General features: G+C 31.1%; 1 protein-coding gene across 3 annotated transcripts in view; it reads left to right on the top strand.

The window, feature by feature from the left end:
• Window positions 1-17,793, top strand: part of LOC107446548 (uncharacterized) — a 77,708-nt gene that overhangs the window by 37,837 nt on the left and 22,078 nt on the right. For all 3 annotated transcript variants that reach the window (XM_043047707.3, XM_087153570.1, XM_043047706.3), the window contains exons 2-3: window positions 6,600-6,726; window positions 11,783-11,879. In XM_043047707.3, the coding sequence (XP_042903641.2) occupies window positions 6,615-6,726; window positions 11,783-11,879 (209 nt within the window). In that variant the 5' untranslated portion in view covers window positions 6,600-6,614. The remainder of the gene's footprint in view (window positions 1-6,599; window positions 6,727-11,782; window positions 11,880-17,793) is intronic.

Raw genomic sequence — 17,793 nt, 5'->3', positions numbered from 1 at the left:
AAAATATAGTAACATAATTTTTCAGAGTATTAGTTAAGTTAGTTAACAATTAATTAGTTAAGTTAACAATTTTATTTATTTATGCTTTTTTTATTAATACTACAAATTTTCTTCATTTATTTTTAAAAAAAAATTGTAAGTTTGGCGATATGATTTGACATAAATAATAAACTAAGATGAAACAAAATACAAACATTTTTATCTGCCTATGTGTTACAACTGCTTATTAAACGTCTGCAGGTGTTGATGAAAACTGTTATTGTTTAGTGCCTATTTTAATAGGAATCCCTTTAAGAAAATTAACAGTCGTCGTGCGCAACAAACATTACCAACACACACAATCACGCATCCATCTTATAATTGCATCTCTTTACAGAAGAATAATAACTATCATCATCGTCTCTTTTTTTTCAAACCAAATGACAAATGACGATTTCATCCACCGTTCTTCGAATGGGAACAGTTTCATCTCCACGGGACCTAAAAGAACCTTCATTATTTTACTGCCTCCCCCCCTTTTTTTTTTATCGCTCTGACCCCTCTCTCTCTCCTGCGGCTAGGTAATCAGCATCGGATCAAACGAAAGAAAAATCTAGTTGGTTTAATACCTTCTTCAGCATCCCCTTTTCGTCACGTGATAGAGATGTTGGCAAGCTGCCAAAATTTGAGTTCATCTTCCGTCATTTTTATACCTTCTGATAATTGAGTATTTTGAAGGATAGTAGTGTGTAGAACGGCATTCATTCATACTTTCTGTTAAGATTTGTGGAGGGGGGGGGGGGTAGAATGCTGTTGCGTGTCGAGTTACGCTTTGAAATTATTTTAATTCTAACTTAAAGGTGTACATTCCAATTTCATTTGTGGTTCTCTTCCTCTCGCAGTTTGTCGTGGAACAATTCATCGTATGCGCAATTTGTCGTGATCACAATCAGGGTCCGACTTAGCCTAATTGGGGCCCTTGGCGAAAACTTCTTTGGCGACCCCCTCTGCTTCACATGCAGAACCGAACTTTATGTAGGTATTTAAATTTTTCAGCTCATTATAGATAACAAGAAAATTGATTAGAACCTAAAATAGCTATAAAGTGCCCCCCTCCCGCCAATGGTCAGATGAAATATTGTTCTGTCCATTTTATTGATTTTATGTCCATCATGCAGTTTCCTGATTGTTAACTTTGCCATCTAGCTGCAAAAATTCATATCCTTGCTGACATTAGTTTGGAATTCAGCTAAAATTTCGCAATTACAATGGCTCAACTAAGCCAATCAGAAGCCTGTATTTTTGTAAACTTATAGCATTTTGCGATGTATAAAAATACAGGCTTTTGATAGGCCAAATGTGCGAAATTGTACCCGAATTCCGCCCTAGAAAGTCATGGATAAGATTGGACATAGATTATCTTCATACGATAGATTAATGAAGAAGCTAACATAAAACTGATGGATTTTACACTGTTCTGATATTTTGTTTTTAAAAAAGTTGTGGGGCCCCGGGGCAACTGTCCCGTATGCCCTTGCCATAGTCAGGCTCTGATCACAATTTGTCGGAATTTCGCTGAAATGTATCTATTTACGAAGACGAGTATATTGCATTGTCTACATAAGTTGACTAAATATTTAATTTGTGGCCATTCAAATTGTGTCTACGACAAATTGTCACCCTGACGAATTGTGCGTGACGAATTAAAGCGACCACTGAATTGTAGTAGTTGCTGCATGCATATTTGCTCTACGACTATGATTAATGTGTGAATTATATTTTGAAAAACTCTTTCTTGTCTGAAACTTACATTTTGCGAAGAATATTCGTTCCTAATAGCTATTTATCATTCAGCTTTTTAAACTTGAATGTTTTTCATGAAAATGATGTGTTTAAGTTTAAAAATGGCACTAATTGTCAATATATATATATATATATATATATATATATATATATATATATATATATATATATATATATATATATATATATATATATATATATATATTATGTACCGTGTTACCGTGAATGACCAAAATTAAGGCAATGTCGACTTTCACTGGTGAATGTCAATCATCGCTTTGGGAGAATGTCCAAAATATCCGATTTAATATTCACTTATTCGTTGACATAATTCTATTTATCCGATATTTTAATATCTGCTAAGGATAGATTAGGAGAGACAGAGTACCTGATATGCATACTGGGCAGTGGCACTAAACCTAAAAAAAGAACATTGATGTACCATTCATATGTATATCGGGCAGTGACTGGACACCTTGTCGCACATTTACCAAAGCGACTGTCAACATTCAGCGGTGGAAATCAATCCATTTCGGTCATTCACAGTAACATTTTATAACCGTCGTTGAACAGCCGATCCAATTTTGGCTTTACGACTTCTATTCCGTAGCCTTGTCATTTTGAATCAATCCGAAAAGCAAGGAAATTCCTGGATCAATACTCCCAGAGGTATGATTTGTTGTGGGAACATGAAGGACTTGGTGACTCAGCAGATTTAACTTACCTCTGTCACCATTTAATACACGGGGAGTCTTCGACCGGTAGGGATCGAACCCACGACCTCTTGGACATGGGCGCAGTGCATCCCGGTCCCTAGTAACATACACATATACAGAACCGCGCTAAGAATTTCAAATGATTAGTCAGTAAATAAGCTAAATATCAAAAGTACTGGCCCATTTTTGAAATTCTTCGCCAAATGCAAATCTTAACAATATGTTATGATTCATTTTTCCCCGTAGAAATTTTTTTTATGGTAGTTTGTTTCAGGCTTATATTATTTGAACTCAATTCTAATTTGTTATGCTGCGCATCTACTGAACATTACTGTAATCGAATTAAAAATAATAATTTGTTTAGAAAAATTCATTTTGACGTAATTTTGAGGATTGAGTTAAATATATATTTCTCTTTCCAGTGGAAAAAATCATTTGCCAATACTTCAAATCACAATTTTATTCGCCAAATTTACGATGTATCGCATTTGGCGAATACTTACCGTGGGCCCAGTGAAGCCTCTCGACCACTCTCTCTCTCTGTTCCACAGTAAAATGATCGTTCTTCATTCACCTCAACATGATTTTTCACTTTACTCACCATCATTTTCTTGGTGCTCCACGAAAACCGAATGAATAAAACTTAGCGTCCGTATAATTATGTGTAAAAACAAATTTACCAATTATAGAACTATTTTAAATAAATAAACAATAATGTCAAGGTTTGCATTTAATTTTATAATAAAAATGAGTCAGCTTTAAAAATGAGAAGAGGTATGTTTGCTTGAAATGCTTAGTTTTTTCTTCCTTATTTAACTTTCGACTCATAAGAAGGAAAAAAGAAAAAATTATTGCTTTAGTGCACTCTTGACTGAAAAATCAGGTTGCCGATCTCTCTCTTCAACTTCAAAAAAGAGCTCACCAAATAAGAAACAAATATTTGTAATACATTTGAATCTACTTATAGTTGTTTTATTAATATTTTTTGTTTTGATATTTTTTTGTGTTTCCTTATTTGACCTTTTTTGACTTCAAAAAAGAGCTCACCAAATAAGAAACAAGTATTTGTAATACATTTGAATCTACTTATAGTTGTTTTATTAATATTTTTTGTTTTGATATTTTTTTGTGTTTCCTTATTTGACCTTTTTTGACTTCAAAAAAGAGCTCAGCAAATAAGAAACAAGTATTTGTAATACATTTGAATCTACTTATAGTTGTTTTATTAATATTTTTTGTTTTGATATTTTTTTTGTGTTTCCTTATTTGACCTTCTTTGCATTTGATGAAGAGGTTTGCCCGGTCGCTGGGAAATGTTTTGATGGTCACTCCTAAAGGTTTTCTTAGACACAAAGTCTATGGAAAAAATTCTTTCGCTGTCAAAAGTGGTTAACAATTATATATATATATAATTGTATATATATATATATATATATATATATATATATATATATATATATATATATATATATATATATATATATCTATATATATAAAAATCTCTTGTCACAGTTTTAGTGGTTAAACTCCTCCTAAACGGCTGGATCGATTTTGATGAAATTTTATATGTATATTCAGTAGGTATGAGAATAGGTTTATAACTAATTTTTTTTTCATTTTTTGGACAGATTTAACGTATATTTTAAATATATCTTTATTTAATCATATTCCAATCCAAACTAGACATAGAAACCTGATAAATCAAATATTCACGCACGTTGCAACAATTCACTTTAAACTCTAATACTTATGCTCGCCCTTAAAAGAAGAGCATCAAATATATTTGCAAGTATGTGAATAAAGGCAGTGATATGGCAGTATTTCGAGTTGAAAATACCAATGTGACCGCTTTTCCAGTGAATAACAACGACGAAATAACGCTCTACCAAATTGGCCGGTACATCAGCTCCAATGAAGTCCATCTTGAAAACGGTTCTTGCACTCGGCTTGCTGAAGGACGACAATCAGTGGGAATGTATGCTTGCTGAAGCGGCATTGAACTGTACTGCAAAGCAAATTCGTCTACTATTTGCTATAGAATTAACTACATGTTTCCCGGCCAGTATAGAAATGCTATGGGATAATCACAAAGATTCGATGACTGATGACATACGGTATCAACATCGCACACGTTGCAACGATCTAACGATAGCATTCAGCGATGCTATGTCCAATGAAGCACTGATTGCTATTGAGGATCTTTGCATTCGCTTGACTAACATTCGCTTGAGGCGTTGAAAAGAACATTAAAAGATACAAAAAAACTATGACAAATCATTTGGCGGCACTCTGTTATTCCTTTCAGGTGATTTCAGACAAACACGTCCCGTCATTCCGCGTTCAGCGTGCACTTATGATATCAATGCTCTTCATTGTGGCATAATGTTGAAAAAATTCAAATAAAAGTAAATATGCGCGTCTAAATGCTTCAAGATCCATCTGCTGAAACATTCTTAAAACAATTGTTAGATATCGTTGATGGAAAAGTTACTAAGGATGAGACTGGATGCATAAAATTACCGGACGATTTCTGCACAATCATCGATTCACAAGATGCTCTCATTAACCTAATATTTCCCGATGTACACACACAATACATTCATCATGAGTGGCAGGCAGAAAGGGCGATTTTAGCAGCAAAAAATGTGGACGTCAACGAATTGAATCTGAAGATACAACAGTTATTGCCAGGTAACTTGGTGACACATAAATCCGTTGATGCAGTTTGCGATCCCATTGAAGCTGCAAATTTTCCAACAGAGTTTTTAAACTCATTGGACTTACTAGGCATACCACCGCATAATTTAGCACTCAAAGTTGGATCTCCGGTTATTTTGCTTCGTAATTTGAACCCAGCACGGCTTAGCAACGACACGCGATTGGTCGTTAAAAAATTAATGAACAACGTTATCGAAAGTATTATTTTAAATGACAAATTCTGGGGTGAAAGTATATTACTTCCACGAATCCCCATTATACCCATAGATGCGCCAATTCAATTTTGACGCATTCAGTTCCCTATTAGATTGGCATTTGCAATGAGAAGGCCAAACAACGTCTGTTTGTGTCTTAGATTTGAGCACACCATGTTTTTCACACGGACAATTAATTAATTATACGTGGCATGCTCTCGAGTGGGCAAACCATCCAGTTTATTTGTGTTAGCAAAAAATGGAATGACAAAAAATATTGTACACTCCATTGCACTAAAAGATTAATATTGTTGACTAATATTTTCAGAATTCGTTGTATATATAATTTTTAAAAGAAAAGTTACAACAAATTAAAAAAAAACTATTATTTGGGGTGTTGTTATTTTCATATTCCGTCATCGTTCACTGCGCTCCATGCCTCTTACACTCATATACCACATACGCACACAACTACAATAAATAAGATATATTTTCATACTCTAGAAATAATTCATATGGCAAAACAACGTTTGCCGGGTCAGCTAGTATATATATATATATTGAGCTCTTTGTCGGTTTTAAAGTCTTGGCAATTCTTAAAGCGAAAATAGTATTCATTATTCATGGTTAAGAACTTAAGCTTTGATTTTATTTATTCAGTTGACGAATGGGCTTCGAAAAACAAGTACCCTTAAAAGTCATATTTGGAAATTTTCATTGCAATAGATAGGTTACGATTTTGTGGAAAAAATTTTCTGTAAATGTGCGACGTTTGCTTTGATGTCTTTAGACAAAAGAAAATCTTTGCGTTCCGGCAAGAAACGATCAGACACAAAACATTGATTGAATTGAAATTCAGTATTCGATAATATGGAAAGTAAACAATGAAGCATTTATCTTCGTTGCTTCTGAGTATCAGGTTGAGTCAGAAATAACATTCAGTGCATGCTAAATAAAATACTTGCAAAAAATCTTGATTTATTTGAATATATGTATTGAATTATTCATTACATAATCTTAAAATATGAAGAGCAAGAGAAACATATCTTTCTTATTTAAATGAAGAGGTTAAATCGAAACGTGAATTTAACGTCTCATTTAAACGCTGTTATTAATCTTTTGGGGAAAAAAGTTTTTAATAAATTTTTGATAACTTCTTTAGAGATGAATGATTTTCTTGTTTGTACAGGCAGGTGGAATAATCATGAATAAATCGACGAGGTTGAAGATTACGGATTTAAATCCACATCTCTCCTGTATACTCTGCGGCGGATATTTTATCGATGCCACCACCATCACTGAATGTGTACATTCCTGTAAGTACCTAATTTTATTAAGTTTTTTAAATTTTTAATGTTTTAGGTTTAATACTCTTCTGCCAATAAAGTTATTGAAAATTTGGGTTATTTGGAAGCTTTTAAATGACGCCAATCTTGATGAGAAAAAAATTGCATTCTAGGTTTAATATCTTATGAAAGAGACGATTTTGTTCATGAATGTAATTAGGGCAGCCCGTATTATGACATCACAAGCTTAACTCTAGAGCTCTGTTTTGTCTATTCACTCCCAAGTCAAAATTTTTGATGGTTTCCCATTGATAGACTAACCTAATCGTGATGCTAACCTCAATAATTCCATCATTAACCATTATATTTTGGATCAACATAAGAAACCATCACTCCAATGTAGGAAGTCGGACTGATTTATGATGGTCCAACAGCAACTGATTTTGATGGTTTGTTTATGTTAAACCATCAGAAATTTCCATCATAGTTTCTTAGAAATCAAACGTTGGAACGATCATGAACAACCATCATCATGTAGGAATTCGGACTGATTTATGATAGGCCAACATAAAAAAATAAAAAATATTGTTTTGGTGGTATATTCCTGGGAACCAACAAGAATTCTCATTAAACCATCGTTGAAATGTATAGTTGGAACCATCACGGATCATCATGAATTGTTGAGAATCATGAGAATCAAACTTCTCTCGATGGTTAACCATCATAGTATTAAAATATAGCATTTTCCTTCATGGAATGATGGATGTTTGCTGACATATCAAAGACCATGAACGCATCATAAAAAATTTTGAAGGGTGGTGACCATCAAATGATGTTGGACCATCCTAAATCGCACTGAAATCAACATAAACCATCAAGAATTATGACTAGGGCTGTAACATTCTAGAAGAGCGGTTCTTAAATGGCCCTAGGCTTGAAGGGGTTCCACGATAACCTGCAATGAGTTTTGAAACTTCTGATTATATGTAGATACAATCTATAATTCATAATTTATTTCATTTTTACGTGGCCTTTTTGAAATTAATTCTAGTAAAATGCCACTCAATGGAAATGGCTTTATTTTTTTAAAGAAAATATATTCCTTTTAACAATATATTGTACAAATTGAAGAAGAAAAAAAACAAGCATGTATAAAATATTGTACTAGTATTTCCTATCGCGCATTTCAAATCAAAATAATATAGTTCTTTAATAAAGATATATGTTTCCCTAATAATGATTTTCAACAGCAGTTTTCATCACAAAGTAAACCATAATTAGACTTATTTTATTCGTATACCAAAAGCAAATTCCTAACTAAGCTAGATATAGAACAAGGACTGTAAATTTAAGTGTCAGAAATAAAAACCTAAGTTAAGCTTATTAATGATAAAACGAGGAAAAATCTTCATTCCTTTGATTGAATATTTTTATAGGCTATAACGTTCACAATTATCTTAAGAAATTTTATTTTTATAAAGGCGGGCTTAAAGAAGGGTTGATTATTTAGGGTCCCGTAGCCGAACCGGTGTTCTAGAAAGCTATTGTAATATTAAAATTATTGAAATACATCATCCCGGGTATATAGACTTTTTGAAAACATGCCGGCTATTACTTGGATCAACATTGTTTTTTATTATTAAAAGAACAATTTAAATTGTTACAATTTTATTAAAATATTTTTAATAAAATATAAAAAAATAACTTACTCTGATATTTCTCTTACATACCTCTCGACAAAATATATTAGGTGAGATTTCAGAAAGTCACCACTATTCTAGGATCCACCCAATAATCTGTTTTAAAAAACCAAATTTTATTTTCATTGAACTCTCATAATAAGAAATTATATTCAAAGAATAGTATTCGAAATTGCTTAGATAATTGTAAAATTATTAAAATAAAATTTTAAATTTTTATTAACGATAATGTCATGTATGTGAAAACGTGAAAATATAGAAATATATTGTTCATTTAAAAACAGTGATAAATTCATAAATAGAAATTTTAGTTAGTATTGAAGCAAATTTATAATACAATTCACAACATTCTAATTGTAAGGTTACATGAAATTATAAGTTCTCATGGATTAAACTTGAAAATTTAGGAAAAAGTTATGAAAATTAATACCATAAAAATGGCAATGCTGTTTTTAACTTACCTAATAAAAAAAAAACTATCCAGGGGATTTTTCATTTATCACTCTCTGTGACATAGTCTTACTTATTTACATGGAATTTGAATGAAAAAAAGTAAAATTTATAATTAAAAATAATTTTTTTTTTTTGCATGTAATGAATTTATTATTTTTCTGTTGTAATCGTAACATATTGCTTTTTTTTTCGTAACTTTAAATGTATTTTTAAAATGCCTTCAACTCAATTTTTTCAAATTTTTTCTCCCCTGTAGCGCTTGGCTTGATTTGATTCGTTTAAAGCGATACATTTTGACTTGGTTTGGGGGGGGGGGGGTTACCTAATAATTCACCTCTAAAGTCTCTCACAAAATCTTCTGTATTAAAATGTTCGGAATCTTTATTCTGGATAATTAGAGACTTAATACTATTTCTTTCTTTTTTACATTTTTGCACTCAAACTTTTGTTAAAGATTCCTTTTTTTTTTTTTTTTTTTTTTTTTTTTTTTTTTTTTTGAAAAACAATGATAGCCGTATATACCATTTCTTTGTTATTGTTTTATATATATATATATATTTATATGTTTTAACTGCATATACATTAATTGGCATAGTTATTTATCTTGAGTGAACATAAATGAAACTTATACCTTATTTTAAATTACTGCAAAGGTCAACAACTACCCTAAGATTTATAAAGCAACAAAAAAAAAAAAAAAAAAAAAAAAAAAAAACGTGTTATTCCAAAAAAAAAAATATTTGTTATTCAAAAAAAAATAATTATTACATTTTAGACAAGTAGTAAGAATACTAGTCCGAGATTAAATATTTTACCGGTAAATCGGAAACATTTTAACATTTGCTGTCTGAATAAACCTTTTAACTTCTTTGGGGAGAAGAAGGACCATATATTTAGTTTACTCAAAAGAGAGAGTGGGGGGTTTGATCGATTCGGTAAACACGTAGAAAAGGGATTTAAATTTCCTACCCTTTCATTCCCCTCCCCTCCCCCTGTTGACAGGAATATAAAGCACTCCCCCCCCCTCTATGTGGTTTTCAAAGATCTCCTCCGCAGAAAATAAATTAGAAGATAAATTCTTTAAATTAATTTCTTAGCTTCAAATTAAATTTTAAATATACGACTTTTTATTTTAAATACTACTTTGTAAACTGTGCAATGCTTTAAAATTTTATATGCTTTACAGTTTAAAGCTTTTTCAACCATCAATAAATGAAGTAATGAAAAATAATAAATAAGATTAAAATAATATGTTTTGTATGAAATTATATCTAACTAAACTATTTTAATAAATGAGTAGAATTTTTTTTTTTATGATTTGCATACATGCTTTCAAAGATATAATGAAATGCTCTAAAAATGAAGTTGACCTTCAGGGAACAAAACTTCTGGACATTTTCCTGTCTTTACTTTTCGGACCAAACAGTCCAAATTGCTGACTCCTCCCATATTTTGAAGATCAAAAATTTAAATCCATTGGAGAAAAAAGATGTCTATTGAAAAAGTTTTTTTTTTTTTTTGTGTGTGTGTGTGGACGATATTTCGTAACTTAAAATATCGTCTTCATAAATAAATCAGCAGAAAGAAATACTGTTTGGATGAATAAAAACAAACATATTTATGTTTAACTGTACTACTAACGGTCAAACGTATTTCTTCAATATTCAATAACTTTTGTTAGCCTTCATAATAGTTTCTAGCACTCTTCTCTCCTACCCTTAAGTTTAGCGAGCATTTAGGATATTTAATTTGTCCTGTCATTTCGCCTGCTTCTATTTTTTATATATATATTTTGTAAGAAGGCCGTTTCCATGGGAACACACGTTTTAATCTTATAACATTGGTTTTTATCAATGAAATTTTGTATTTTCAGTACTGTACTCGAACTACATAATGCTGGAAAGAGGTAATTGTTTGCAAACCATAACTTGAAAATTTGAAAACTGCTTTAAAAAAATTATGAAAAATCGGTGCTCCCGTTTCCGAGTTAATAACGATCATTCACCATGACAGAGAGCGAGAGAGATTATAAATATGTAGAGCAGTTTGTTTGTTTATTTTTAATTGTTCACCGAACAATTTGTTTTAACGTTTGATACCTGCCCAGAATAGTTCAGTTTGTTTAAGGTTTTCTTTGTGAGGAAAGAAATTTCATCGATTTAGTGACAATCGAAGAAATTCTTTCGATTGTCACCAAACCGAACCCAAATCTTGATGGTCCCATCAAAACATTTTGATGGTTTATGTTGGTTTCAGTGTGATTTATGATGGTCCAATATCATTTGATGGTCACCATCCTCCAACATTTTCCATGATGCGTTCATGGATTTCGATATGCCAACATGCTTCCATCACTCTATGTTGAAAAATGCAACTTTAATACAATGATCGTTAACCATCAAGATAAGTTTGATTCTCATGGATCAAATGCATGATGATCCGTGATGGTTCCAACTATACATTTCTATGATGGTTTAATGGAAATTCTTATTGGTTCTGAGGAATAGTATACCATCAAAAACAATTTTTTTTTTAATGTCGGACCATCATAAATCATTCCGAATTCCAACATCGGGATGATGGTTGTTCATGATCGTTCCAACATTTGATTTCTAAGAAACTATGATGGAAATTTCTGATGCTTCAACATGAACAAACCATCAAAGCAAGTTGCTATTCTTAGGTTGGACCATCATACATCAGTCCGAATTCCTATATTGGGGTGATGATTTCTTACGTTGGTCACCATCAAAAATGTAATGGTTCATGATGAAGTTATTGATGGTTACCATAAAGATTATGTTGGTCCATCAATGGAAAACCAATAAAAATTTTGTATTGGTTATGCTCATATGTGTTTTATATAATATAGATTCTATTGAAGTGTATGCATATTAGATATTGAATTAAGAATATTTTTTTTCTTTCTCCAGTTTGCCGTGCTTGCATTGTTCGTTATCTGGAAACAAGCAAGTATTGTCCTGTTTGTGAAGTGCAAGTTCATAAATCTCGGCCTCTACATTATATCAGGTAGAGAAATCGATTTCTTTCTTTTTAATCATCATATATTAATGAGTTGTTTTTTTTTCGTTTGGTCATATTTTCTTAAAATCAATATTACTGCCCAAAAAACTTTGCTTATAAATAAGGTGAATTATACTTGCAACCCCTGTCTACTGATTTCATGATTTTTAATTATTATTTTATTGTGATAATTATTTGCAAAATGAGGCGAAGGAAATAATTTGGAAATAATTTAAGGTTCTCCCACCCCTCAACGAAGTGCAAGATTATCACCCATACTATCGGAGTAAAAAATGATTAAAATTATTAATATATATAGGCCACAGGGCCACAAAATTCTGCCACAGGGCTTGTAACTGAAGGGTAAAATAAACGGTCGCCAAAGGGCGACGAAATATTACAAATGGCACCCCTGATCGTCTATCTGAAAATTAATTTATTTCGCGCTTGTCTTAACTTGTTAGATCTAAACAGCCGACACTTAAAGTCTTTAAAATATTTTGATGTGTTTTCTTTCCCAGTTGGAAAAAGATTATATTCATAATGTTAAATATATATTTTGGTTTTATGATGATTTTTTTTTCTTTTGTAACTTTATAATATTTTATTTTCAACGATTTATTAACCTTTTTTTTTAAAGTCAGTTTGTATTTCACGTAATTTGAACTTTTTCGATATTTTGAAAGGGTGTAATTGTATATGACTTTATTTCATGAGGGTTTAAAATTTCAGGAGTGTTGAATTGGGTTATGAAAGGTTTAAAACGATACAAATCACTTTCTTTCTTTTCCTTTTTTTGTATGGAATACAATATATAAAAGTAATCTAATGAATATAATTTTTTGTCGTGATTATACCAAATTTGTTTTGTAGTGAATAAATTTTGTTTATTAATAAACATAAATATTTTTCGTTACATTATTGGCTGAATGACTTAAACCCTGAACTTTATGAGTTGAAAATTTTACATAAATTTGGAGACGACAGGATAGAGGTTATTGTAAAAAATTTTTATTAATTTCCAAGGTTTATGATATATCCTTTCTAACTATGTGAAAGTTTAAAAGTAACAGTTGGAAAGAAAAATAAATTTCTAACTTTTTATTTATTTATTTAAAAGAAGAAGAAAAACTTTATAGTAACTTTTTCAATTTTAAGTTTAATTGTCAATCTGAATGACTTCAAATAATCATGAATTTCATTCCTGTAAAAATATCTAAAAATAAATTAATATAAGTCAATTCAATGTTAAATCATAGTTTCTTTAAAAGATGCTTGATATAAAATGAATCGTTCACAATTATTACCTGTTCTGTTAGTTTTAAAAATTAGTTAAATAATGTAATCATTAAATGAGTTAAGATAAAAAGTACTTTCTTTTTTATCTCATTATACGATACATTATACTTGCTATGATAAAGCGGATTTTATGAATACTATTTCATTAACTAATTATACTAAATATTTAACATACTAAATATGTATACTGCTGCTACAAATGACATATTGAATTCACAATCACAAATAAGTTTACTCTTAAATAATATGATTTAAGCTATTCATATGAGATTCAATGATAAACTATTGCATTTGTCATTACAAACCCTGTTTTCATTAAAAGACCCCATTAGCTTTGAACTCGAAAAAATGCAATGTTAAAATAGGCACTCGTTGATTTATGGCAGGCACTTACAAAAAAATGAATCGGCAAATCCTGATTCAATCGGCCCCATCACGAATCTAAAGGCTACCCACAAATTATCTCGAGTAGTCTACCCCCTCCCATCTATTTCTCCTTCCACGTCTGTATCATTAATGGCGCGCAGATTGTTATTTTCGGAAGTCGATTTTTTTCGTTCTGTTATTGCATAGATTAGGGAAAACGGTCATTTTGTCTTTCCTGTTTTGTTGTCGATCGTTTGGTGTTAAGATAGACACGCATTAAAACCGCCTCTCTTCTCTGAGGGGGAGGAAAAAACTATCATTGGTAACATTATGAAAACGTTCTCACTCATTTTTCTTTTCATTTGTTACAAAATGGAAATGAATTTTATTTGCATGTTGCCATAGAAGCATTATTTATATGGGTTGATGTTGAATGAAATACAGTCAGACTTCCATTAAAGATGTCGCTCAATCCCGATATAAAGTTCTTTATATAGAAAATTCGTTCAATAAAAAATCACCATTTGAAACACTTTAACAACACAAAACAGGATTTAAATTCATAAACACTAGACATAATTAAATTAGCAATGGATGCACCTTGTAAATTATTATCTACTATCGAATTGTTTCAAATGATTTTATTATATGAAGGTTTGATGATTTCTTCACCATTTCCATCTTCTTCGTCTTCCTCACAATGTATTGTTTTTATTTTTCACACTGTCCAAAGTATCAGATTCAGTTAATATTTCTGTGGTCAGAATCATCTTCAGAATCAATAAAAAGAAAATCAGTACATCATCGTTCATTTCGTGGATATCTCTCAGCATTCTAAAGGAATGCCATCCTCCACTTTCCAAATTCTCTCTTCGCTGACTAAGAATCCAGCTTTACCAAAACTGCTATAAGATTTTTTTTTCTTTACCATGTCGATTTTCTCCATGTATTATGCATAAGCATGGTTTACACGTTGTTCTGTTCAACGTTTTCACAATTCATAATGCATTTCGGCGTGCCGTCGGTCAATAGCGTATGAAAGTGCCGATCATTTTACATGTTTGACATACTTGCGGGTTCGTATGTGCATATATACTGAACTGGGTTCATGTGCAACTCTGTCGTATTTTGCAAGAGATCTCGAATTTCAGGTTTCATATTCCACCCTCTGAAACCTAACCGAAAAATCTCTCGTTCTTTTTAGGGTGGCTAATGCATATAATCAAAGAAAAGTGTTCTTTATCAGAAACTAATTATTTTATCATGATCATGTAAATTCTTTGAAAATTATTTTGCATTTTGTTAATGTAGTTAGTGCTTAAAAAGTACATTAAAGGGGCATATTTTTTGTTGAAAGATTTGGCTACACAATCTGATATGCAAATAATTCTTTCTCAACTAGTTGTTTTTAATTTATTTAAAAAAAATGAACTTCCTGATAATGGATCGATACATTATTTATAACAATAAATATTATATAATCGTATTTACAATTAGAATTATATAAAGTATTTAATGGTTCCATTCAGTCAAATTCAAATATCTCTTTAATTTTATTGCATTCGGCTCGAATTGAATCCAAAGTTAAATGTAAACAATAATTAGTGAGTGGCATTTTTTCCGGTTCTTTTTTTTTTTTTTTTTTCATCGACTTTTTCGTTTGGTACTTTATTTCCACGATTCGTTTCGGTTGTTCTTACAGTTGTTAAATTATTTGTCCAAAGTGTAGAAGAGTGATGAATAAACGAAAAGAAATCACAGCGATAACGAAGGAAAAAAAAGCGTATTATTCGCTAGAGAAAGAGAGTCATTTCATACGCTGGCAGATCTTTCGAAGAATATTTAATTCCTCATCGTGAGTCTTCTGCATCCATCAGCAGGCGGTTGTAGTTCATGTCACCGGGCAATCTGTTGTCCGCTCAATTAAGCCATCTCTCCAACAACCCAATTTACCTTCTCTCCCTTCCCGCCTACATCCGTGATGTCGGAAGTATTGAATACTTCGTGCAATCAATATCTCCTCTTTTTGGCACCCTTTCTCCAGACGATATTGACTTTATCAAGAATGAATGTTCATGAAGCAGGAAGATTTTATGAAAATTTTAAATGGTTATCCATAAATGATGTCAACGCTTAAGGGAAAAGAAGGTGACTAAGGATTGAGATGGGATGCCAAGAAATGTAACATCACACGTTGAAATTGAAACATTTAAAATCAGCAGAATTAAATATTTTCGCAGGGTTTCATATAGCTGCACCTATAACCATAATTGTTATGAGGCGACACGTGTCATTTAAAAGTCAGAGTGTAAAAATAAAATTTGAGACGCATCCTAAAAGAGTCATTTGTTTCTTAACTGCTTCTTATAGGATGGAACAAGAAGATAGGGTTAAGTGTGACGAAGGATGGGTGGAAAGGTGAACTTGTTTTTTATTTACCCTTCCATTCAATTATTTAAAAAAATGTATATATCCTGATAAGATCGAAACGCTTCACAAACGAACACATTGTAACACTCATTTTTAGCCTACACATTACAGTCTAAAAAAAAAACGTAAACGAGTGATATAGAAAAAAAATAATTTAAAGTCAGTTCCTTCTTAGGTAAACAAAGAAATTTTTTATTTTCGTTACTTTTTGTTAAGAAATAATATTATAAGAGAAATGTTTTTCTCCCATATAAAACTAAAATGAATGAATTAAATTCAATGAATGAATTAATATATGAAAAAATCTGTATTAACATCAAGTGTCATCCACTACAAATTCAAAAAAAAAGTTTTTTTGAGCTTGAGTGGTTGAATAAAAGGTATTTTATGAACGGTTGAGAGTTTGAACGAGATATGTAAAGGGAGAACTAATAGTAAGAATTGAAAGAGCATAAAAATGACCGACGTTTTGTGACTAAAACTGTAATGAATGGGTTTACGTTTAACCACCAGGCTAACTGTTTGAAACGGGTTGAATACCTCATGATTTACCAATTTAAAATTTTACAAAAACTGGTTTAATGGTAGTAAAAATAAAAAGCATTCTACTGAAAATTTATTATAAACCATATGATTCTTCGAACTTTTGAAAGAATTGGAACAATCAAATACATTGTCTCAATAGCGTTTTGTGGGAAACCCTATTTTCAACAAATGTGATCTCAGAATCTATTGAACCGCTTTACATTTTATTAGATTACTGGTTACAGAATTCTCCTCGCTTATAAATCTATTCTATATATATGTTTTATTTTTTTTCTAAGATTGAAAAGTTTTATTTTGTGCACATTCCTTTGCTTCATTTACGAAACACCGTATAACTTACTTAAAATTTTAAATTTCGGAAAAGCATTATAGCACTAGTGCTGGTCTATTTCGAATTTTAGTATCACAATATATTGTCATAAAATATCGATGATTTATGATTTATAGCGAAATTTTCTCATTTTCTTTAAATGTATAGTGTTCATACATTGGAGTATAGTGTCGATACCCATATGAAAAAAAATTGTTTTATAGAACTAAACCTTAAACAATTTTAATTGAAAAACATACTCATATATATATATATATATATATATATATATATATATATATATATATATATATATATATATATATATATATATATATATATATATATATATATATATATATATATATATATATATATATATACACTGGTTATCATAAATTAAGGAAAATTCACAAAAATCGCGATAACTCAAGAAATTACACATGGAATTTTATGAAACTTACCCACAATATACAACACATAGTAAGGTATTAAACAACATAAAAAGAAATTATCAGACATTAATAGTAGTATAGAAATTAGCACATGTATAAAATAAACAAATTGGAAGTATCGGTTTGCAATAGAAAAAGTACCTTTAATATGGAATATGATTGCCTCTAGAAGCAATACAGCACAAACAGCGATGTGTGATGCTTTCAATTATGCGGTCTATCAGTTCAATAGGAAGTGAGAGCCATTGCTCTTGTAAAGCAGTTGCAAGCGTGGCAAGGGTCTGAGGGGGCGGATTGATGGCAGATACACGCCTCCCTAGAGCATCCCAAACGTGCTCGATAGGATTCAAGTCCGGGGATCGAGCTGGCCACTCCATGCGAGTAATTGTTTCCTGTTGAAGATAATCATCAACAATGCGAGCTCTGTGTGGTCTTGCATTATCGTCCTGTAACAGGAAGCAATCACCAATTGCCCCGGCATATGGGCGCACATAAGCATCAAGGATGTTGTCTC

Source organism: Parasteatoda tepidariorum, chromosome 10 (genome assembly GCF_982258835.1).
Source record: "Parasteatoda tepidariorum strain Cologne lab strain chromosome 10, Ptep-v5.0, whole genome shotgun sequence".
NCBI classification, from domain to species: Eukaryota; Metazoa; Arthropoda; class Arachnida; order Araneae; family Theridiidae; genus Parasteatoda; species Parasteatoda tepidariorum.
This window is presented reverse-complemented; position numbering and strand designations above follow the sequence as displayed.